General features: G+C 56.2%; 2 protein-coding genes across 3 annotated transcripts; both read right to left on the bottom strand.

Annotated features, from left to right (window-relative positions):
* Positions 1–3146: 3146 nt before the first annotated feature.
* CHEK1 (checkpoint kinase 1) lies at positions 3147–12666 on the bottom strand. 2 transcript variants are annotated; one of them, XM_086627091.1, is made up of 12 exons: positions 12602–12666; positions 11541–11764; positions 11192–11256; positions 10656–10725; positions 10374–10562; positions 8242–8346; positions 8066–8161; positions 7874–7982; positions 6310–6484; positions 4438–4569; positions 4235–4336; positions 3147–3242 (listed from the first exon to the last, which is right to left on the bottom strand). In XM_086627091.1, the coding sequence occupies exons 1-12, from the start codon at positions 12664–12666 to the stop codon at positions 3147–3149; spliced, it is 1428 nt and encodes a 475-aa protein (XP_086483217.1). The 2 variants fall into 2 exon arrangements, with proteins under 2 accessions (XP_086483217.1, XP_086483218.1); XM_086627092.1 differs by lacking the exon at positions 4235–4336.
* Positions 12667–14151: 1485 nt separating this feature from the next.
* STT3A (STT3 oligosaccharyltransferase complex catalytic subunit A) lies at positions 14152–20557 on the bottom strand. The gene is made up of 14 exons (XM_086627090.1): positions 20412–20557; positions 20077–20167; positions 19280–19386; positions 18752–18916; positions 18060–18240; positions 17563–17718; positions 17301–17392; positions 16513–16668; positions 16241–16429; positions 16044–16160; positions 15860–15962; positions 14753–14941; positions 14539–14654; positions 14152–14441 (listed from the first exon to the last, which is right to left on the bottom strand). The coding sequence occupies exons 1-14, from the start codon at positions 20550–20552 to the stop codon at positions 14403–14405; spliced, it is 1842 nt and encodes a 613-aa protein (XP_086483216.1). The 5' UTR covers positions 20553–20557; the 3' UTR covers positions 14152–14402.
* Positions 20558–22523: the final 1966 nt, after the last annotated feature.

Below are 22523 nucleotides of genomic sequence, written 5' to 3'. Positions count from 1 at the left end.
TCCCACATCCTGCATCTACATCCCACATTTGCATCCTCAACCCTCCATCCTGCGTCAACATCCTAAATCCTGTCTCGTACCTGCATCCTAAATCCTTCGTCTCTCATCTATATCCTAAATCCTACATCCCACATCTGCATTCTGCATCCCACATCCCGCATCTACATCCCAAATCTTACGTCCCACCTCTGCATCCTCATCCCTCCATCCTGCATTGACATCCTAAATCCTGTCCTGTATCTGCATCCTAAATCCTCCACCCTGCATCCTACTTCTGCAGCCTAAATCCTCCATCCCAAATCTGTATCCTAAATCCTGCATCTCCATCCTGAGTCCTGTGTCCCACCTCTGCATCCGGAGTCCTCCGTCCTGCATCCTAAACCCTCCATCTCGCATCCTGCATCTATATCCTAAATCCTATGTCCCACCTCTGCATCCTCCACCCTTCATCCCACATCAACATCCCAAATCCTGTCCCGTATCCGCATCCTCAATCCTCCATTCCACATCCCGCATCTACATCCCAAATCCTACATCCCATCTCTGCATCCTGAATCCTCCATCCTGAATCCTCCATCCCACATCCCGCATCTACATCCCAAATGCTACATCCCATCTCTGCATCCTGCATCCTCCATCCTAAATCCTCCATCCCACATCCCGCATCTACATCCCAAATGCTACGTCCCACCTCTGTATCCTGCATCCTCCATCCTAAACCCTCCATCCCACATCCCGCATCTACATCCTGAAGCCTACGTCCCATCTCTGCATCCTGCATCCTCCATCCTAAACCCTCCATCCCACATCCCGCATCTACATCCTGAAGCCTACATGCCATCTCTGCATCCTGCATCCTCCATCCTAAATCCTCTATCCCACATCCCACATCTACACCCTGAATCCTACGTCCCACCTCTGCATCCTGCATCCTCCATCCTAAACCCTCCATCCCACATCCCGCATCTACATCCTGAAGCCTACGTCCCATCTCTGCATCCTGCATCCTCCATCCTAAACCCTCCATCCCACATCCCACATCTACATCCCAAATCCTACATCCCACCTCTGTGTCCTCCATCCCCGCGCCCCCTCCACGACTCCGCATCCCAAATCCCGCAGCCGGGACGGTGCGAAGAGGCCGAAGGGCTGAGCCGAACAACCTGTGCCCTCCGGATCGCCGGGAATTGGTGATGAACCAACCATAATGTTGGTTTACGGAATCTGGCACGCTCCGGGCACGCCTCGTCAGCGACCCGCCTCCGCGCAGCCCCTTGTTATCCAGCTAAATTTCCAAAGAAACCTTTTTTTTCCCCCCTAGAATTGATCCCTCAGACCCCCAAAAGCGGGAAATAATCCCGTCCCGAGAAAAAAAAAACAAAAAACCCCAACAATGCCCCAAAAATTGTGGTTGGCAAAGAATTCCCGCGGGATCATCGCTGCCTCTGCCGCAGCGTTCCCGGGCCGGGGGGGTGCGACGTGTCCCCCCCCCCCCCCCCCCAAAATAACCTCCTAAAGGCCAATAATCCGTGAAATCCCAATTTGTTGCAGCCTGCAAATCCGAGCCCCACTCCTGCAACGAGTTGTGTCCAGCCTCGCAACACCCCCCCGGAACCCCCTAATTCCCCAGGCATTCCAGACACTTTTATATTTTTTTTTGCCTTCCAAATATAAATTCCTGGGGGGAATGAACCAGAAAACCCCGTATTCAGCCTAATTATCCCCCCCCCCGGCCTCGATCCGTGATCTCCGGGACAATTCAAACCGCTTAATCCCGCCTGAAAAGCAAACAAGGTCGGAGGCGGCGTCTTCCCGCGCCCCCCCCCCCCCCTCGCCCGCTGCCGGGGTCCCGCTCCCCGGCTCCCATCGAAACACGCAATTAAAAAATCGCCGCTAATTGCTTCGCCGAAGGGGGCTGAAAGCTGGGGAAAAGGATATTAAAAATACTAAAAAAAAAGAGAAATAAGGAAAAAGAGCGTTTTCCGGCCCAATAATGAAATGCCGAAGCGGCCGTTGGGGTTTGGGGAGAAACTGCGGCGCTCGATGTCTCAGGGTGGGGAGTTTTTTTTGGGGGGATGCTCTGGTTTTTGGGGGAGGGATGAAGGCTGTGGGTCTTCTCCGCGGGGTTAATCCCCGGCTCTCCTCTCTCGCTCCAGCGCTAACGAGCCCTGGCAGCTCTCCGCTCGTTAGCCCTTCCGAAAAGCAATTAGAGAGGGTGGAAAATGAGGGCAGCCGCTGCCCTGAGACAAGGCAGGAAGGCAGGGGGTGACAGGGCGGGGTGGAGGGGGTCAGTCCCCAAACACTGGGGGGGTATAAGGGGTTGGTTTAGGGCTGCACAGCTTGGCGGAGATCCCAGAGCTGACTGAGTAACGTTGTGCCATCAGTGGGTTTCAGAGTGAACAACATCAGTAGGTTTCACTGTGAATGACAGCAGTAGGTTTCAGAGTGAACAACATCCATAGGTTTCAGCATGAATGACAGCAGTAGGTTTCAGAGTGAACAACATCCGTAGGTTTCAGCGTGAACGATGGCAGTAAGTTTCAGAGTGAACATCAGCAGTAGCTTTCAGAGTGATTAGGTTTCAGAGTGGTCAGTAGGTTTCAGAGTCAACAAGCCCCGCGCTCATTCAGACCTCCCCACCAAAGCACAAAAAAATGCTGTATTTCACCCAAAATGCCTCCTAAAATACGGAATAAACCGAGTTACATCACACCGCTGCAGAGCAGCCCTCGGCACCCCCCTCCAGGGAGTTTTTTTGGCTGCAAATCGCAACGTTTTGAGCAAAATGCTGGTGCCAGCGGGGGGCTGGGCCGGACCACGTGGCATTTAATTAATTAGAGTAATGAGGCAAAGCGTTGCCGGTGCCGCTTTTTGGGGTGAAAATAAGCTGGGGGGGGGGGGGCGGGACACGGACCGATCCCGAATTGCTATTTTTAATTTAACGCCTCCGTTGGCCGTGGCAGGATGGGACCCGTGGCACCCCCCTGCCCCGTGCACCGCGCGGCACCGCCTCGTGTGCCCCCCCAGGACTTTATTGAACCTTTCAAATCCGACGCGCGCGTTGGGGCGCTGCCGCGGGAGCCCCGCCAGGAGGAAGAGGAGGAGGAAGAGGAGGAGGAGGAGGAGGCCGGTGGGGTGCGGGGGGCTCAGGTGGCAGGCAGCCAGACCTTCTGGGTGCTGACGATGTCGCTGAGCTTGCTCTTGATTTTCAGGAAATGCCTCTTGAACTCCAGGCCGTCGCCCTGCGCGGGGAGAGGGGTGTGGGGGGGTGTGCAGGGGGGCGCGGTGCCTGGCACCGGGCTGGGCTTGCATCGCTTTGCACTGCCACACACCCCCTGGCACCCGCCTTGCAGCGCCTGGCACCCGCCAGCACCGCCTTGCACTCAGCTTGCACCCCCCTGGCACGGTGCTGCACCACCTTGCACGGTCTTGCACCCACCTTGCCTGGTCTTGCGTGGTCCTGCACCACCTTGCACCCACCTGGCACAGTCTTGCATCACCTTGCACAGTCTTGCACCCACCTTGCATGGTCTTGCACCCACCCTGCCCGGTCTTGCATGGTCCTGCACCACCTTGCACCGTCTTGCATCACCTTGCACAGTCTAGCAACACCTTGCACCCACCTTGCACAGTCTTGCACCCACCTTGCACAGTCTTGCACCCCTCTTGGACAGTCTTGCATCTCCCTTGCACCCACCTGGCACAGTCTTGTATCACCTTGCACCCACCCTACATGGTCCTGCACCACCTTGCACCCACCTTGCACAGTTTTGCATCACCTTGCACGGTCTTGCACCCACCTTGCACAGTCTTGCACCCACCTTGCACAGTCTTGCACCCACCTTGCATGGTCTTGCACCCACCTTGCACAGTCTTGCACTCACCTTGCACAGTCTTGCACCCCTCTTGGACAGTCTTGCATCTCCCTTGCACCCACCTGGCACAGTCTAGCATCACCTTGCATGGTCTTGCACTCACCTTGCATGGTCTAGCATCACCTTACACCCACCTTGCACAGTCTTGCACCCCCTTGCACAGTCTTGCACTACCTTGTACCCACCTTGGACAACCTTACACCCCCTTGCAGGGTCTTGCACCTCCCTTACATGGTTTCGCATCACCTTGCCCGGTCCTGCACCCACCTTGCACCCCCTTGCACGGTCCTGCAGCACCTCACACCCACCGTGCATCACCTGCGCCCACCGTGCGCCCACCCTGACCCCCCCCCCCTCACCTTGGAGAGGCGAAAATCCACCAAAATCTTGCTCTCCATCTCCACCAGGTTCACCTTGAAGATGAGTTTGTTGTTCCTCTTGTCCGTGGTCGAGATGGTGACCTGCAGAACGACGGCAAAGCGGGGGGGGGGATCCCCAAATTATCCGTGGATGCAACGGTGTGGGGGGGTCCCACGCCAGGATTTTGCACCCCGCTCCCTACCTGGTTGGTGCAGCTCTGCTTCCAGCCGTACCCCATCTTCTCGCAGACCTCTTTCAGGGCGCGGTAAGAGCCGTCGGCGTCCAGTTTGGTGAAGAACCGCGTCATCCGCTTCACCAGCCGCTGCCAGGGGTTCTGCCAGGCCCCCGAAAACCCGTGGCAAAAGTTACAAACCCCGCCAAGTCGGCAGCCCCAGCTCTGCAAAACCCCAGCCTCCAGGAGCATAAATATTGCAAAGCTGCTGCACCCCCTGATGGCAAACGCTGCGAGCTGCGTCTGCCAGACGGCAGCTGCATACAGAATGTTGCAAAGTTGCACCCCAAATATCCTAAATGTCACAAAGCAGCGGCCCAAATATCTCAAAGTTGCGCCCTAACATTATATACGCGATGCAAAGCTGCACCCCAAATGTTACGGACACCGCAGAGTTGCGCCTCGATACTATAAATGCTGCAAAGGCGCCTCCCAACTAGTGGAAAGTTGGATCCTGGCAGCACAAATGCTGCAAAGTTGCACCCCAAGCACTACAAAGCTACACCCCAAATACCAGAGCTGTGCCCTGAGACGATAAACGTTGCAAGGCTGCATCCCAATATTGCAAAGTTGCATCTTGATACTTTAAATCATGCAAAGTTGCACCCCAAAGCCTGAAAAGTTGCATTCTGAGATGATAAATACTGCAAAGCAGCACCCCCAGTATTGCAAAGTTGCATCCTGGCACTGTAAATGCTGCAAAGTTGCACCCCAAATGCTGCAAAGTGGCATCCTGAGACAATAAACGTTGCAAAGCTGCATCCCTGATATTGCAGAGTTGCATCCTGGTACTATAAGTGATGCAAAGTTGCACCCCAAATACTGCAAAGTTGCATCCTGAGATGATAAACGTTGCAAAGCTGCATCCCTGATATTGCAAAGTTGCATCCTGGCACTGTAAATGCTGCAAAGTTGCACCTCAAATACTGCAAAGTTGCATCCTGAGATGATAAATGCTGCAAAGCAGCATCCCCAGTATTGCAAAGTTGCATCCTGAGATGATAAATACTGCAAAGCAGCATCCCTGATATTGCAAAGTTGCATCCTGGCACTGAAAATGCTGCAAAGTTGCACCTCAAATACTGCAAAGTTGCACCTCAAGTACTGCAAAGTTGCATCCTGAGATGATAAATACTGCAAAGCAGCAGCCCCAGTATTGCAAAGTTGCATCCTGGTACTATAAATGCTGCAAAGTTGCACCCCAAATGCTGCAAAGTTGCACCCTGAGATGACAAATACTGCAAAGCTGCATCCCTGATATTGCAAAGTTGCATCTTGGCACTGTAAATGCTGCAAAGTTGCACCTCAAATACTGCAAAGCTGCATCCTGAGATAATAAATGCTGCAAAGTGGCACTCCAAAGACTGCAAATTTGCATCCTGAGATGACAAACGTTGCAAAGCTGAATCCCTGATATTGCAGAGTTGCATCCTGGCACTATAAATGCTGCAAAGCTGCACCCCGAACACTGCAAAGTTGCACCCCAAGTACTGCAAAGTTGCATCCTGAGACGATAAATACTGCAAAGCAGCACCCCCAGTATTGCAAAGTTGCATCCTGGTACTATAAGTGATGCACAGTTGCACCCCAAATGCTGCAAAGTTGCACCCTGAGATGATAAATGCTGCGAAGCAGCACCCCCAGTATTGCCAAGTTGCATCCTGGCACTGTAAATGCTGCAAAGCTGCACCCTGAACACTGCAAAGCTGCACCCCAAATATTGCACGGTTGCCTCCCCAGACGACACGACCCCGCAAAGCCGCACCCCGACACTGCAGCGTGCCCAGTTGCACCCCGACCCCGCAAACCCTGCTGAGCTGCACCCCAAAGCCCACGTGGCACCTGGGAGGAGCCCGGGGTGCCCAGGAGCTGGCTGTTGACCAGCATGTGCTCGGGGCAGGCGGGCTGGGAGAAGCTGATGCCCTGCACGAGCTTGTCGATGGCGCCGCCGCCGTCCCAGGGCGCCCCGCCGGTGCCAGGCTCCGGCTGCGACGTGGAGTAAGTCGCCTTCTCCTCGCTGCAAGGCACAGGGAGATGGGGTGTGAGGGGCGCGAGCGCGATGCAGGGGGGTTGCAAAGTCAGGGAAGGCAGAGAAAAACCGAGCGTGGGAATTGCACCGTGGGATTTTGCAGGATTTTGTAGGATCTTGTAGGATTTTTTTTTTTTTTAAACAGGATTTTGTGTTTGGGATGCGTCTGTGAGCAGGGAAAACACAGGCTGGTGCATGCACCAAACCACCGCCCGGTGAAAACACAGGGAAAACCCTGCAACGTGCAAAGCCCTGCGACGTGCAAAGCATTGCAATGTGGAAAGGATTGCAAAGTGCAAAACATTGCAATGTGGAAAGAACTGCAAAGTGCAAAGCCCTGCAGTGTGCAAAGCTCTGCAATGTGCAAAGCCCTGCAACGTGCAAAGCCCTACTCCATGCAAAGAATTGCAAAGTACAAAGTGCAAAGCCCTGCAACGTGCAAAGCCCTGGGGACTGCAAAGCCCTGCAACGTGCAAAGCCCTGCAACGTGCAAAGCCCTGCACAGTGCAAAGCCCTGCACAATGCAAAGAAGCCCTGCAACATGCAAAGCCCTGCACAATGCAAAGCCCTGCAACGTGCAAAGCCCTGCAACGTGCAAAGCCCTGCACAATGCAAAGCCCTGCAACATGCAAAGCCCTGCACAATGCAAAGCCCTGCAACGTGCAAAGCCCTGCACAATGCAAAGCCCTGCAACGTGCAAAGCCCTGCACTGTGCAAAGTCCTGCAACGTGCAAAGCCCTGCACAATGCAAAGAAGCCCTGCAACATGCAAAGCCCTGCACAATGCAAAGCCCTGCACCGTGCAAAGTCCTGCAACGTGCAAAGCCCTGCACAATGCAAAGCCCTGCAATGTGCAAAGCCCTGCAATGTGCAAAGCCCTGCACCGTGCACAGCCCTGCACCGTGCAAAGCCCTGCAACGTGCAAAGCCCTGCACCGTGCACAGCCCTGCACCGTGCACAGCCCTCCATGGTGCACAGCCCTGCACCGTGCAAAGCCCTGCACCGTGCAAAGCCCTGCAACGCGCAAAGCCCTGCACCGTGCACAGCCCTGCACCGTGCACAGCCCTCCATGGTGCACAGCCCTGCACCGTGCAAAGCCCTGCACCGTGCAAAGTCCTGCAACGTGCAAAACCCTGCACAATGCAAAGCCCTGCAATGTGCAAAGCCCTGCAACGTGCAAAGTCCTGCACCGTGCACAGCCCTGCACCGTGCACAGCCCTGCACCGTGCAAAGCCCTGCAACGTGCAAAGCCCTGCAACGTGCAAAGTCCTGCACCGTGCACAGCCCTGCACCGTGCACAGCCCTGCACCGTGCACAGCCCTGCACCGCACACACACGCAGGAAAGCTCCTGCTTCCCCAGGAGAAGCGGGGTCTCACCCGAGCGCGCTCTTCACCGGCGAGAAATCCGTATCGGAGTGAACGTGCTTGGAGAAGGCGCCGGGGGAGTCGCCGACCCCCCCGGAGGACACGCGCCCCCGCTTGACCCCTGCAAAGGCACAAGACGCTCAACACCCCCCCCGTGCCCCCCAATTCGGGGGGGGGTGGGCGCGCCCCCCGGCAGCCCCTTACCCTTTTTGGGGGGCCTGCTGTACCACCGGTCCTTCTTGATGTCGGGGATGGTGATCCTGGCCGCCGGGTTCTCCGTCAGGATCTTGTGCAGCAGAGCTGGGGGGGGACAGGAGGGGGGGTGGGAACGGGGGGAGCGGCCGCCGCCGGGCACCGCCGGGTGCCACCGGGGGCTTTACCTAAGGGTGCCGAATCGATCTTCTTCCACGGTGGGAGGTAGGTCTTCCTCTCCTTCCAGTCGCTGTACTCCTGGCAGGTGTCGCTGGGCTGGTCCCAGGGCAGCTCTGCCGGGGGGGGAACGGGCGGCGTTGGTGCACGGGTGTGCAGGGGGAGCGGGAGCGGGGCGGGGGGGGGGATTGCACGGGGGATTTTGCAAAGGGGGGGGATGAAGGTGGGTTCTGCGGGGTTTTAAAGGGAGGCGGCGGGTAAAGGCGTGCAGCTTGCGAAGGCGCTGCGACGTGCAAAGCCCTGGGGTGTGCAACGTCCTGTGGTGTGCAAAGCTGTGCAACGTGCAAAGCCCTGGGGTGTGCAACACCCTGCGGTGTGCAAAGCCCTGGGGTGTGCAACACCCTGCGGTGTGCAAAGCCCTGTGGTGTGCAACGTCCTGTGGTGTGCAAAGCCGTGCAACATGCAAAGCCCTGCAACGTGCAGAGCCCTGGGATGTGCAACATCCTGCACTGTGCAAAGCCCTGGGGTGTGCAATGCCCTGCAGCGTGCAAAGCCCTGCAACGTGCAGAGCCCTGGGATGTGCAATGTCCTGTGGCGTGCAAAGCCCTGCGGTGTGCAAAGCCCTGCAACGTGCAAAGCCCTGCAACGTGCAATGCCCTGCAGCGTGCAAAGCCCTGCGGCGTGCAAAGCCCTGTGGCGTGCAAAGGCCTGCGGCGTGCAAAGCCCTGAGGCGTGCAAAGCCTGTGGTGTGCAAAGCCCTGCAGCATGCACTGCCCTGCACCGTGCAAAGCCCTGCACCGTGCAATGCCCTGCAACGTGCAAAGCCCTGCACCGTGCAATGCCCTGCAACGTGCAAAGCCCTGCAACGTGCAAAGCCCTGGGGTGTGCGATGCCCTGCAGCGTGCAAAGCCTTCCAGCGTGCAGACACCCTGCAACGTGCAAACGCCGTGCAACATGCACAAGCACACGGCAGCACTCCCTGCGACACCGCGGCGATGGTCTGTGCTGGGCGTCTCTGCTCTGAACCTGGCGCTGCCCCTGCCCTGGTCCCCCCATACGTTCCGCACCCCCCGTGCATCTCCCAGACCCGCCTTACACACCTCGCACGTGCCCCTTGTGCACTCACATCCCCTCTGCCTCCCACGCGCCCCTGGGTACTTCGTGCACCCCTGCTACGTACATCACGCGCCCCCCTACGCCTCCCTTATGCACCTCCTGCGTTCTCCCTCTGCATCTCACCCATCCCTCCCCCTGTGCATTCCATACGTCCCCCTTTGCACCTCATACGTCCTGCCACGCACTTTGCGCGGGCCCTTCCCCACCTCGTACATCCCTCCGTGCACTCCACGTGCCTCCCCCTATGCATTACATCCCCTACGCATTCCATACACATCCCCTATGCATTCTATATACAACCTCTATGCATTCCATATACATCCCCTACGCATCCCATATACAACCCATATGCATTCCATATACAACCTCTATGCATTCCATACACATTCCCTACACATCCCATATACATCCCCTATGTGTTCCACACACATCCCCTATGCATTCCATATACATCCCCTATACATTCCATACACATCCTCTACGCATTCCATATACATCCCCTATGCATTCCATACACATCCCCTACACATCCCATACACATCCTCTATGCATTCCATATACATCCCCTATACATTCCATACACATCCCCTACGCATTCCATACACATCTCCTATGCATTCCATACACATCCTCTATACATTCCAAACACATCCCATACACATCCCCTACGCATCCCCTATGCATTCCATATACATCTCCTATGCATTCCATACACATCCTCTATACATTCCAAACACATCCCATACACATCCCCTACGCATCCCCTACGCATTCCATACGCATCCCCTACGCATCCCTTACGCATTACATACACATCCCCTATACATTCCATACGCATCCCCTATGCATTCCATACGTGCACCCCCCATGTTTCATATACACCCTCTATACATCCCATACACCCGTTCTCCCTCTCCCACACCCCAAACTCCCTTCGCACACCCACCCCGCATCTCCCACACCCCAAACACCCTTTCCCCCCCACTCCCCCAACATATCCCCCCCCTACACATTCCATAGGTCCCACCTCCGGCCAGCATGGCGGTCAGCACCACGCCGCACGCCCAGACGTCGACGGGCTCTGCCCGGAACTCGGGGCGCCGCAGCAGCTCGGGCGCCACGTAGGGCAGAGTCCCGCACATCTTGTTGAGCAGCCGCTCCCGCCCGTTGTGCCTGAAGACGGTGGCCAAGCCGAAATCGGAGATTTTCAGGTTATCTGGGCCCAAACCCCGATGGAAAAATTGAAAATTCCTTCAAAATTCCAATTAAGCGGGAGAGGGATGCGGCGCTGCCCCCCCCGCCATCCCACCTCGCTCGTCCAGCAGCAGGTTCTCCGGCTTCAGGTCGCGGTGGGTGATGCCGATGCCGTGCAGGTAGACCTGGGGACGGAGAGACGCGTCGGCGTCATGTGGTGACCAACACCAGTGTCACCATCACCAGTGTCACCATCACCAGTATCACAATCACCGGTGTCACCATCACCGGTGTCACCATCACCGGTGTCACCATCACCAGTATCACCATCACCAGTGTCACCATCACCGGTGTCACCATCACCGGTGTCACCATCACCGGTATCACCATCACCAGTGTCACCATCCCCAGTGTCACCATCACCAGTGTCACCATCCCTGGTGTCACCATCACCAGTATCACCATCACCAGTGTCACCATCCTCAGTGTCACCATCACCAGTGTCACCATCACCAGTATCACCATCACCAGTGTCACCATCCCCGGTGTCACGATCACCAGTATCACGATCACCAGTGTCACCATCCCCAGTGTCACCATCACCGGTGTCACCATCACCAGTGTCACCATCACTGGCACCGCCGCACTCACCACACCAGCGATCAGCTGCTGGAAGAAACGTTGAGCCTCCGGCTCCGGCATCCCGATATCCGGCTCTGCGCGGGAAGAATAAGAATCAGGGATGAATTTTTTTTCCATGAGAGTTGTAGAACACTGGAACAGGTTGCCCAGAGAGGTGGTGGATGCTCCATCCCTGGAGACGTTCAAGGCCAGGTTGGACGAGGCCCTGAGCAACCTGATCTAGTTGGAGATATCCCTGTTCCTTGCAGGGGGGTTGGACTAGATGGCCTTTGAAGGTCCCTTCCAGCCCTGACCATTCTATGATTCTATGATTCCGCGCCCCGTTTTCGGCAAAACCGGGAATTTCCGTCGGGCGTACCGATGCGGTCGAAGAGCTCGCCGCCGCGGCAGTACTCGAGGAAGAGGTACTGCGTGGTGCCCTCGCGCCGGTGCCCGTAGAACCGGACGACGTTCTCGTGGTTGAGCATCTTGTTGATGCAGATTTCCTTCTTGATGTTCTCCGGGCAGTCGGCCGCCCGCGTCGTGTCCACGATTTTCACGGCGACGGCTTCTTCCGTGCGGCGGTTGACGGCCAGTTGCACCCTGCGGGGGGGGGGTCAGCACCCCTTGCACACCCCTTGCACACCCCTTGCACGCCCAGTGCCCCTCCGCCGCCGGCCCGTTCCCTGCTGCCTGTCCCTCCGCTGACACCCCCCGCCAAGGGGTGCACACTGAGTGTGCAAGGGGTGTGCAGTGGGTGTGCAAGGGGTGCACACTGAGCGTGCAAGGGGTGTGCAGTGGGTGTGCAAGGGGTGCACACTGAGCACGCAAGGGGTGTGCACTGGGCGTGCAAAGGGTGCACACTAAGCGTGCAAGGGGTGTGCAATAGGTGTGCAAGGGCTGCGTGTTGGGTGTGCAATGGGCACACACTGAGCGTACAAGGGGTGCGCATTGGGTGTGCACCGCGCGTGCAAGGAGTGTGCAATGGGTGTGCAAGGGGCGCACAAAGAGTGTGTAAGGGGTGCACACTGAGCATGCAATGGATGCACACTAAGCGTGCAAGTGGTGCGCACTGAGCATGCAGGGGGTGTGCACTGGGTGTGCAAGGGTGCACTGGGCGTGCAAGGGGTGTGCACTGGGTGTGCAGGGGGTGCGCATTGGGTGTGCAAGGGGCACGCACTGAGCCGGCAAAGGGTGCGCGGGGGGTGTGTGCTGGGCGTGCAAGGGGAGCACGCTGGGTGTGCAAGGGGTGCGCAAAGCGGGCGCAGGGGGACACGGAGGGTGCCCAGCGGGTGTGCCAGGGCAGGGCTCAGGCTGGGCAGGCAGGGGCTGCGCAAGGGGGCAGCGGGCGCGCAAGGGGCGCGCAAGGGGGCAGCGGGCGCGCAAGGGGCGCGCAAGGGGCGTGCCCCGTCCCGCCCCCCCCCCCACCCCCGCACTCACTCCCCGTAGGCGCCCTCGCCCAGCGTCTGCACCAGGTCCCAGTCCTCCACGAAGGGCACCGCCATCCCGGGCACCGGGCACCGGCCCCGCTTCCCGCTCCCGCCACCGCTTCCCGCCGGCGCCACCGCGCCCCGCCCCGCCCTGCGCGCGCAGCGCGCCCAGGCCCCGCCCCCTTCCCCACCCCCCCATCCCCAGTTCGGATTTGCCGATCGAGTAAAACCGGCAAAACGCCCCCAAAATCCCCCCCGGGCTCCGGTGGGGGAAAAAAAAAAAACAGTGGAATTGGGGAAAAAACAGTAGAATTGGGGAAAAAAAACACAGTGGAATTGGGGGGGGGGAACCAGTGGAATTGGGGAAAGAAAAACAGTGGAATTGGGGAAAAAAAAAAACATTGGAACTGGGGGAAAAGAAAACATTGGAATTGGGAAAAAAACCCACAGTGGAATTGGGGGAAAAAAACAGTGGAATTGGGGGGAAAAAACAGTGGAATTGGGGGGAAAAAAAACAGTGGAATTGGGGGGAAAAAAACAGTGGAATTGGGGGGAAAAAAACAGTGGAATTGGGGGGGAAAAAAACAGTGGAATTGGGGGGAAAAAACAGTGGAATTGGGGGGAAAAAAACAGTGGAATTGGGGGGAAAAAAACAGTGGAATTGGGGGGAAAAAAACAGTGGAATTGGGGGGAAAAAAACAGTGGAATTGGGGGGAAAAAACAGTGGAATTGGGGGGAAAAAAACAGTGGAATTGGGGGGAAAAAAACAGTGGAATTGGGGGAAAAAAACCAGTGGAATTGGGGGAAAAAAAACAGTGGAATTGGGGGAAAACAAAACAGTGGAATTGGGGGGAAAAAAACAGTGGAATTGGGGGAAAACAAAACAGTGGAATTGGGGGGAAAAAAACAGTGGAATTGGGGAAAGAAAAACAGTGGAATTGGGGAAAGAAAAACAGTGGAATTGGGGAAAGAAAAACAGTGGAATTGGGGGAAAAAAAACACTGGAATTGGGGGAAAAGAAAACATTGGAATTGGGAAAAAAACCCACAGTGGAATTGGGGGAAAAACCCACAGTGGAATTGGGGGAAAACAAAACAGTGGAACTGTGGGGAAAAAAACAGTGGAATTGGGGGAAAACAAAACAGTGGAACTGTGGGGAAAAAAACAGTGGAACTGGGGGGAAAAAAACAGTGGAATTGGGGGGAAAAAAACAGTGGAATTGGGGGGAAAAAAACAGTGGAATTGGGGGGAAAAAAACAGTGGAATTGGGGGGAAAAAAACAGTGGAATTGGGGGGAAAAAAACAGTGGAATTGCGGGGGGGGGCAGAACAGTGCAATTGGGGGGGGGAACCATTGGAATTGGGGGGAAAAAAAACAGTGGAATTGGGGAAAAACAAAACAGTTGAATTGGGGTGAAAAAACCCAGTGGAATTGGGAAAAAAAACCCACAGTGGAATTGGGGGAAAAACCCAGTGGATTTGGGGGAAAGAAAAAAGACAAAACCCCACTAAAATGGCGCTTTTTGGTGGTTTTTTTTTTTAATTATTTGAAATTCCCCGTTAACCAAGCCCCAGTTAAAGCCGTTATTCCCAGTTTGGCGACTGCTCCGTGTGTGGCTATAAAAATGGCTCCCGGACGGGCAGGGACATCCCGGTGCTGCCCGCGCTTACAAACCGTATAAAACAAGGAGAAAACAACTCCCCCCTCCAAAAAAAACCAGCAAAAATAACAAAAAAAACCCCAAAACATCCCAAAATATTTCTGCTTCACAGGCAAAGGCTGGGTCAGTGCGGTGCGCGGCGGCGGCTCCTCTACGTCCTCGACAAGCCGCGGTTATCCAAATCCTTCACCTGGGCGGTGAAAAATCCCAAAAAAAAGGCTGGGTTAGGGGAAATTGGAATGGTTTTGCCCAAATCTGGGGGGTTTGGGCTCGTTTTGGGGCCGTACCTTGTATATTCGGACCAGCCAGTGCTCTGTGGTGTACGCCTCCTCCAGCACGTCCAGCTCGAAGTCCTTGTTGCCGATTTCGGCGTTCCTCACCCGGTCGTAGCCCGGCGGTCGCTCTAGGAGAGGGCGGAGTACGGGCAGCGCTGCCCCACGGCGCCCCGAAGAGGCTGTGGGGTGCCCCAAAAGTGGGGTGGGGGTGGTTGTGGGCACTTACTGGCCTCGGTGTAGACCTGGCCGAAGCGGTAGTAGCACATCTTGTACATGAGGCAGTTGAGGAGCACCGGGGAGCCCTCGCGGTCGACCCGAAACTCCCCCGTGGGGGTGTAGTAGTCGTGCTCCTTGATGTGGCGCCCCGTGTCCGTGCTGCCCCCGATCCGCACCATCCACAGGAACTTGTTGATGTCTGAAAGGTGGAGAGCAAAGGGTTGGGCGCAAGAGCAAGGAGGTGAGTCGGGGCGCGAAGAGCGAGGAGTTGAGGGCAAAGAGTTGAGTTAAGAGGGCAAAGAGCGTGGAGTTGAGTTGGGTTGGGTGGTAAAGAGCGAGGAGTTTGGGGGCAAAAAGCGTGGAGTTGAGTTGGGTTGGGTTGCAAAGAGTCGGGAGAGTCAAAGAGCTGGGGTGGCAAAAAGCGAGGAGTTGAGTTGGGTTGAGTGGCAAAGAGCGAGGAGTTGAGTTTGGGGGCAAAAAGCGTGGAGTTGAGTTGGGTTGGGTTGCAAAGAGTCAGGAGGGTCAAAGAGTTGGGGTGGCAAAAAGCGAGGAGTTGAGTTAGAGGGCAAAGAGTGTGGAATTGAGTTGAATTGGGTTGGGTTGGGTTGAGTTGAGTTGAGTGGCAAAGAGTGAGGAGTTGAGTTGGGCTGGGGGCAAAGTGAGGAGTTGACTTTGGGGGCAAAAAGCATGGAGTTGGGTTGGGGGCAAAGAGCAAGAAGCAGAGTCGGGTGTAGGGCAAAGAGTGAGGAGTTGAGTTGGGCTGGGCACAAAGAGCAAGGAGTTGAGTTTGGGGGCAAAGAGTGTGGAGTTGAGTTGGATTGGGTTGGGGGGCAAAGAGCAAGGAGCTGAGTTGAGTTGGGTTGCAAAGAGTTGGGAGGGACAAAGAGTTGGGGTGGCAAAGAGCGAGGAGTTGAGTTGGGGGGCAAAGAGCAAAGAGCTGAGTTGGAGGTGGGCAAAAAAGGTACGTGCAGCTTTCAGAGAGGAGCATTTTGGCACCGTTTCCACTTCGCAGCCTCAGCTGAAGGTGGGACTTGGCTCCTCTAAGAGCTGTTTTGGAGAAGCCTGCGCCACCAGCGCTCCACGGATGGGTTTGACCCAGCCGAGAGCGAGATCTTACCGTCAGACGAATACCCAGTGAGGCCTCCGAAGATGACCAGCACGTAGCTGACGTCCAGCTCCCTCATGATCTCGTAAGCTTTCTCCTCCGTCGATGCCATCGCCTGGAGCAGACGCAGCGTCAGTCACGGCACGAAGTACCCCCAGAAAGGCAGGGTGAGGTGGTGGGCGAGGGAAGGACCTACCTGACCAACACGGGAGATGTGCGTGTTGTTCCAGGTGTTGTTGTCCACCAGGATGGTCCGGTTGGCCATGGCGGTTATCTGGTACCCATAGTCCCACCAGGACATCACCTTTGCATCCTGCACTCAAACACCAGACGTGCCATCAGCACCTCAGCAGACAACGTCGGGTCCTCACTGTCCGAATTACCCCCGTTTACCTCCGGCGTGTTATGACGCAGCCAGTAATAAGCTTCTCTGAAGTCATCAAAGATGATCCTGCTGCCATCTCCACCCCGGGCGGACAGGACGATGGAGGGGGAGGAGTACGCCTCGCTGGTCACCCAGGTGGAGTGGAAGGTGTAGGTGATCAGGAAGAAAGCCATGACCAGGATCATGCCACTGGCAACCTGGAGGAACAAATCGAGCTCAACGCTCGTCCCCACCAGGACTAGGTGTCTTCTCCTCCTTCCCCAGCCGGCCCAACGCTCACTTCGTTTTTGATGGGGTACGTGGAGTCTTGCTGCTTTTTGCTCTTCTTGTCCGGCCGGCTGATATCCAGGTTCTTCATGTAGGTGGACAACACCTGGGAAACGCCGATGCCGGACAGGATGCACATCACCGGGGCCAGCACCAGCATCAGACGCACCTACAGGCAGCAGCAGAACCGTCAGTGCCTGCTGGAGAAGAAACCCGGGCAGAAATCCGAGAGAAGAGGGGAATGAAATGCCACCTCGAATTCAGCAGATAAACCCACAGCTGGATTTTTTACAGACTGGGAGCCGCCACCACCTCAGATGCCCCAGAGGGAAGTTCTCTGAAGACCTCAAAATTGGCCAAGGTGCAGAATTGACCTCAAATTAACACCCTTGGGCAATCTGAGGTGGAGCCAAGAATTAGTAGACACCTCCACACACAGAAATCAACCTGCCTTTGGGGCTCGGGGTGCCAGGGCAAGAGTGGAAACGGGCATTTGTTGTCGGTCCTTGCTCGGATACCTGGAGAATTCGTTTGGGTTTGCAGCTCAGCTATGGGAGGACCAGGAATGGAGACCCAGTGGTGGACAGCGGTGGCCGTACGGAAGCAAATAACCCCAAAACCAGTTAAATTTTGCAACACCGCGTTCCCTCGTGGCACAGGGGAGGCGAACAAACCCGATTTTAAGGAAGGCAGGAAAGCCGCGCGACTGTTCCAACCGCCTCAAGGTGGAAGAACCACCATCACCAAGTTCACGAGAAGAAACGAAACCAGCTTCATCAAAACCGTTGTTGCCATCCTCACCATCACAGCAGAGAAGTACATGCTGGTCACGCCGTACATGATGATAAAAATCCGGGCGTCCGACAGGTGGCTGAAGCAGTAGTAGAGCCCGACTGCCAAGAGGGAAGAGAAAGGGGTCAGGTTCCCCTCAGGGACCCGTTGCCCGGAATAAAAACGAGCCGGCACGTGGCAGACGTGGCCAGTGGGATAAATAAAACCCTTCCGGCGTCGTCCGGCGGTGAGCGAATAAATCCAGGTCCGGCGACGTCCGCGCTGGGCTCACCTGGGAACATGAACACGAGAAGCTGCAGGTCGAAGTAGTAGGAGGACCAAGTGGTGGGCTGGTGCTCGGAGACGGAGGCGATGATGGGGATGTTGTTCTTGGCGTAGGAAGGGTCCAGCAAGGAGTAGAAACGCCCCGTCCACGGGGAGATTTTCCCTAGAAAACAGGAGGAAAAAAACAGAAAGCGTATTCAGTTCCAGCGGAGTCACCGGCAACGCCGCTGCGTTGGCGCACGGGACCGAGCGTGAGGCTGCGTGAGCAATCTCTCTCCCTCCAACCTGCCATTTTAGGAAGGAAATCAAGTCCAATCTGACCCCAAAAAAGCCTTCTCCCACACCTAACCTATGTTTTTAGCATCTCTTCGCTACTCCGGATCGCCGTTCCGTTTCCGAAGCACCGGCGGAATTAGGACTGACAAATTACGCGCTCTTCAAAGCCACGAAAGGAGGCAAAGCCGGCGGTGAAACGCGCTCGTGGTGGCCACCACCTCGGGCTACCTGTGAGCATCAGCACGGCCCCGACGGTGAGGAGGACGAAGCCGACCAGGGAAATGACGCTCCGGAAGAGGATTTCGAACTGCTGCGGGTTCAGCTTGCTCCGAAGGTAGTCCACAAAGGCGTGGATCTGACACAAGCCGAAGACGCCGAGGGCAGCCATGTGCTCCGAGGAGAGGACCGGCTGCGAGGAGGGGAGAGCGTGATCGGATACGGAGGAGAACAAGGGCCGCGTTGTGCCCGTTATCAGCTGCTTTTTCCGCAGGAAACCGGCCCCTCCCCGCGGACGGCACAGCCGTGGCGAGTCACTTTCTTGCATCAGCTTTGATTCCCAGACAGGAATCGATACGGAAAATTAAACAGATCCTCCTGAAAACGTGTATTTTTCCTGCCATACCAAGACGCACGCTGGCACGAACATTCCCTTCGCTGAAACCAGAAATATTTTCAGGAAAGGGAGCTGGTGCCGGGAAGGTCATCAGCGGCTTTGAAAGTCATCCAGCGCCTCCAAAAACTCATCTTGCCAAAGGCTGCAGGGAAATCGGCGCTAACAGGAGCCAGAACTAGATGCCAACTAGAACGTTGACGCTTACAGTGGCAAAGGCAAGAAGAGAAACCAGGTGCCACCTCGCTGTTGTTCTCCTACAACTCACAAAACGACCATCCCCGAGTCCGCAAATCCCTCTGGTCCCCACCTGGAAGCCAACAAAGGAGATCTGCATGGAGAGGATGGTTCCCAAGCAGTAGACCGTGCAATAGGCTACGTAGATCCTGTGGGAGAAGCGGCCGGTCAGCATCAGGACAAGAACATGCAAGGGGATGAGGTTAATCAGGAAGACGTAGCCACCCCACGAGGAGACCTGCCAAGAGAGAAAACAAACAAACAAAAAAACCCCACGAGTTCCAGGACTGAACAGGTTGCACGGCAGAGGTTTGATTTTCCCCCGGGATCACGCCCACCTCTCTCCAAGGGCATCCCCAACAGCCCCAGCTGCCAGAAGCCCAGGATTTTCACCACTCTTCATAAAACCTTCCACAAAAACCCGACTGGAAATGAACAAGGAAGCAGGCATTCCATCTTCATGCCAAGCCCTTCCCAGCCATCCCAGCCCCCTGACCACCAGGACGCAGGAACGGCACGCGCCGTGTATTTTGGGTCGTTGTATCCAGAGTGGGTCCTTGGGAGCGAGGAACACCCCGGTGCTGGCCGAAGGAACACTCACCATGTAGAAATAGGCGAGAGCACACATGGCTGCCCAGTAGATGGAGCCGGTTTTGACGGCTTTGATCCACATGTAGTAAGTCAGCAGCATGCAGAAGATGGCGATACCTGGGGTGGAAGGACACGGGAAGGTCAAAGCGAGCTCACGCCAACCCTGGGGCGCACCAGAGCGCTCGATTGCACGGAAAAAAAAAATCAAAATATATATGGAACTGCTTTTGCTGCTTCATCAGAAGGTGGAAGAGCACCTCGTGCAAAGAGCCAGGGGAAAAGGGTTCCCTATCTGTTTTCTGGATGGAAATGCTGTGATGTTTGTGTCCTACTGGAGATAACCGCTCACTTGGCTTCTCCTAGCCACGGAGACTCCTTATAGAATCATGGAATGATTTGGGTTGGAAGGGACCTCACAAAGACCATCCAGTTCCAACCTCCCTGCCATGGGCAGGGACACCTTCCACTACACCAGGTTGCCCAAAGCCTCATCCAGCCTGGCCTTGAACACTGCCAGGGATGGGGCAGCCACAGCTTCTCTGGGCAACCTGTGCCAGTGCCTCACCACCCTCAGAGTGAAAAATTTCTTCCTTACATGGCCCAGCTACGGGAGATGAACCTGGATTCTCCTCCTGCAGGCACGGACAACGAGATGGCTGCCTCTGCCAGTCCCAAAGACATTGCCGAACGGCACGGACCCGGCGCGGCTCGCTGGGAAGGGACGGTTCCTCCAGCGTTCCGTACCATCGTGTTCCAGCACTCAACAATTCGTTAAAGGTGTCCCTGCTCCAAGTGCTGCACACTCACCTTCGTTATCGTAGGAGCCAGCAACGGAACGAGAGATGTAGCCGGGCACGACTGCAATCATGGCAGCAGCAAGGAGTCCTGCCCCTGCATCCTGGGGGGAAAAACACAGGCAGGGGGTTTGTTATCATGGCACACCGCACATGGATAGACCTCAAAGGAAGGAAAATGGAGCGTTGGAACGAAATGTTCAACCAGATCTTCCACTTCCCAAAAGTCCTGGGTTGTTAACCAGCGTGGTGGTCAGCTCCAAACAGTCTGCCATTCCAAAAGGCACAAGAGCCCATGCTCCTCCGAAAAGGAGAACCTCCGAGGTGCACCCTGACCCCCCCCCTCACCTTGAGCTCTTTGGTGAGGTGGTAGGTGACGATGGTGGTGAAGGAGGAGAAGAGGGGGGCCAGGAACACGCAGACGTTCCGGATGTCGATGGTGACGTGGAAGAAGTGCAGCACGTGGTAAATGGCCGCCGACGTGATCATCAGGCCTGTGGGGCAGAGCCGACTCCGTTATCCGGGCGCTCTCGGTCCGCTCGCAGCACCAGGGGGGGTGGTAGCTCCACAGCCTTGCCAGGAAGGAGCTGCTGCCCACCTTGGATGCCTCGATGAAGGGCATCCCCCAAGCTCCCCTCCTCCCCAGCTGGCACTCGCAGCTCTGCTCCACATTTGCTGCCTGCCCCTCTCCCAAACCTGCCCCTCTCCCTGTTTTCCCTGGTGCACGGCGCGTTCTGGCCTGGAAAACCCTGACGGCTTACCAGGATAGATGGTTGCCACCGATAATCCTGCCCAAGGGGTACCACGCTCGGTCGTCAAACCAGTTGTGGAATTTGTAGAAGCCCTCCTCCGCCAGGAAGCGGGTCGTGCGGTAGTTGAAATACCTGGAACAGCAACAAGCACCCAAGCGTCTCCGCATCCGGATATATCACCACTCCTCGCCCCACAACCAGTCCTTAATAAGCGCTCGGGTAACGAGGCAGCTTTTGGCAGGTGGTTAAACGCCGAATTCCGTGCCCGTTGGGATACCCCTAGGCATCGGAGAAGGGCAGGAGAGTGCTGTGAGGGGTGCCCGTGCGTTTTCCACGCAGAGGGAATTAGCCCAGCTTCCCTAGAGCGCCACAAACCTCAGCTGCCAAGGTCCATCCCTGCTCCTGGCGGGATTTAGGAGTGGATTTGCAAAGATAAAGTTCCCCCTTGCACCCGGTTTAATCAGCAACGCGGCCGGGCTGCGGACACGAGCTTTCCTGCTGTGTCCTGCTCAGCTAAAGGATAACCACATCCCAGCATAACAGCGGTGCTGGGCGGTTATCCCGACTTAGACCCAGGCAGCGGGATGAGTCTTGGGAACCGAGGAGGGAATTTGGGGTCAAGTCTTGGGAACTGAGAAGGGAATTTGGGGTCTAGAAGAAGAAAAAGGAGCTGTATGGAAAACCGCCCGCCAAATCCCTCCTCCTCAACGCGGATTAGCTGGAGCCCAGCAAACGCCGCGCGAACCCCACGTGCTCCAGAAGAGGAAAACCCAGCGGGCCCCTCTGGAACAGTCGGAAAACACTTACGGGTCGAATTCATGGATGACACTTTCGAACCTTAGGACGGAAAAAAGCCTGGTGGAGAAAGCTGCAAAGGCAGAGAAAGGGCAGAGTAAATCCCACCGAGCCAGAGTTTCATCGGCTTTATCATCTACTCGGACTGACTGGAATGGTTCCTGCCTCAAACTGGTCATTGGGAAGATAAAGAGGATGTTTTTCAGAGAAACAGGGAAGGAAGGAAGGAATGAGAAAAACAGGAGCTTCGCAGCCTATGGAAGAAGGGAAGAAGGAGCAGAAGCGGCTCCATCCCGAGGACCCTCTTTGAAGGCATGGGCAGCGCCGGCGCAGCGGGATGGGATGCGATGGGATGCGGTGGGATGCAGCGGGACTTACACAGCACAGCTGCCATGGACAAGATGAGGAGCTTGAGCAGAGTGTCCTGCTTCTCGTAGGACAGCCGGAGAAACCCCAGCTTGGTCATCTTCCCATCCAAGGCAGGGAGTGAGGACACCTGGAAACCAACGGGGAAGGTGAGCAAAGAGCCTGTCAGCTCCCAGCCCCACCACATCCCGAAATATTCCACGAAATACGACCTTAAATACACCACTCCTGCCCAGGGATGCTGCCATCCACCTTCCCCCCGCCAGACGCTTTGGCTGATCCGTGTCTCCCTTCCCCAAATCCCCTCATCCTCACCTGATGAGTTGCCTTGAGCTTCGGCTGATTTTTTTTTTTCTGTTCTTTTACAGAGACCAAGACTTCTTCGGGGCAGAGGAAGAAACAACCCCGTGCTGGAATTCCTTCCCGGTGTCCCTGGGGATAAGAAGCAGCAGCTACTAATGATTTAACGTGGATGCCTCCCGGGCACAAGCAGCTTTGCCACCGGGGCACCCCTGGGACCCCAATTTCCACGGCTCCGGCAGACAAC

Source organism: Tauraco erythrolophus, chromosome 26, assembly GCF_009769465.1.
Source record: "Tauraco erythrolophus isolate bTauEry1 chromosome 26, bTauEry1.pri, whole genome shotgun sequence".
Classification (NCBI taxonomy): Eukaryota; Metazoa; Chordata; class Aves; order Musophagiformes; family Musophagidae; genus Tauraco; species Tauraco erythrolophus.
This window is presented reverse-complemented; position numbering and strand designations above follow the sequence as displayed.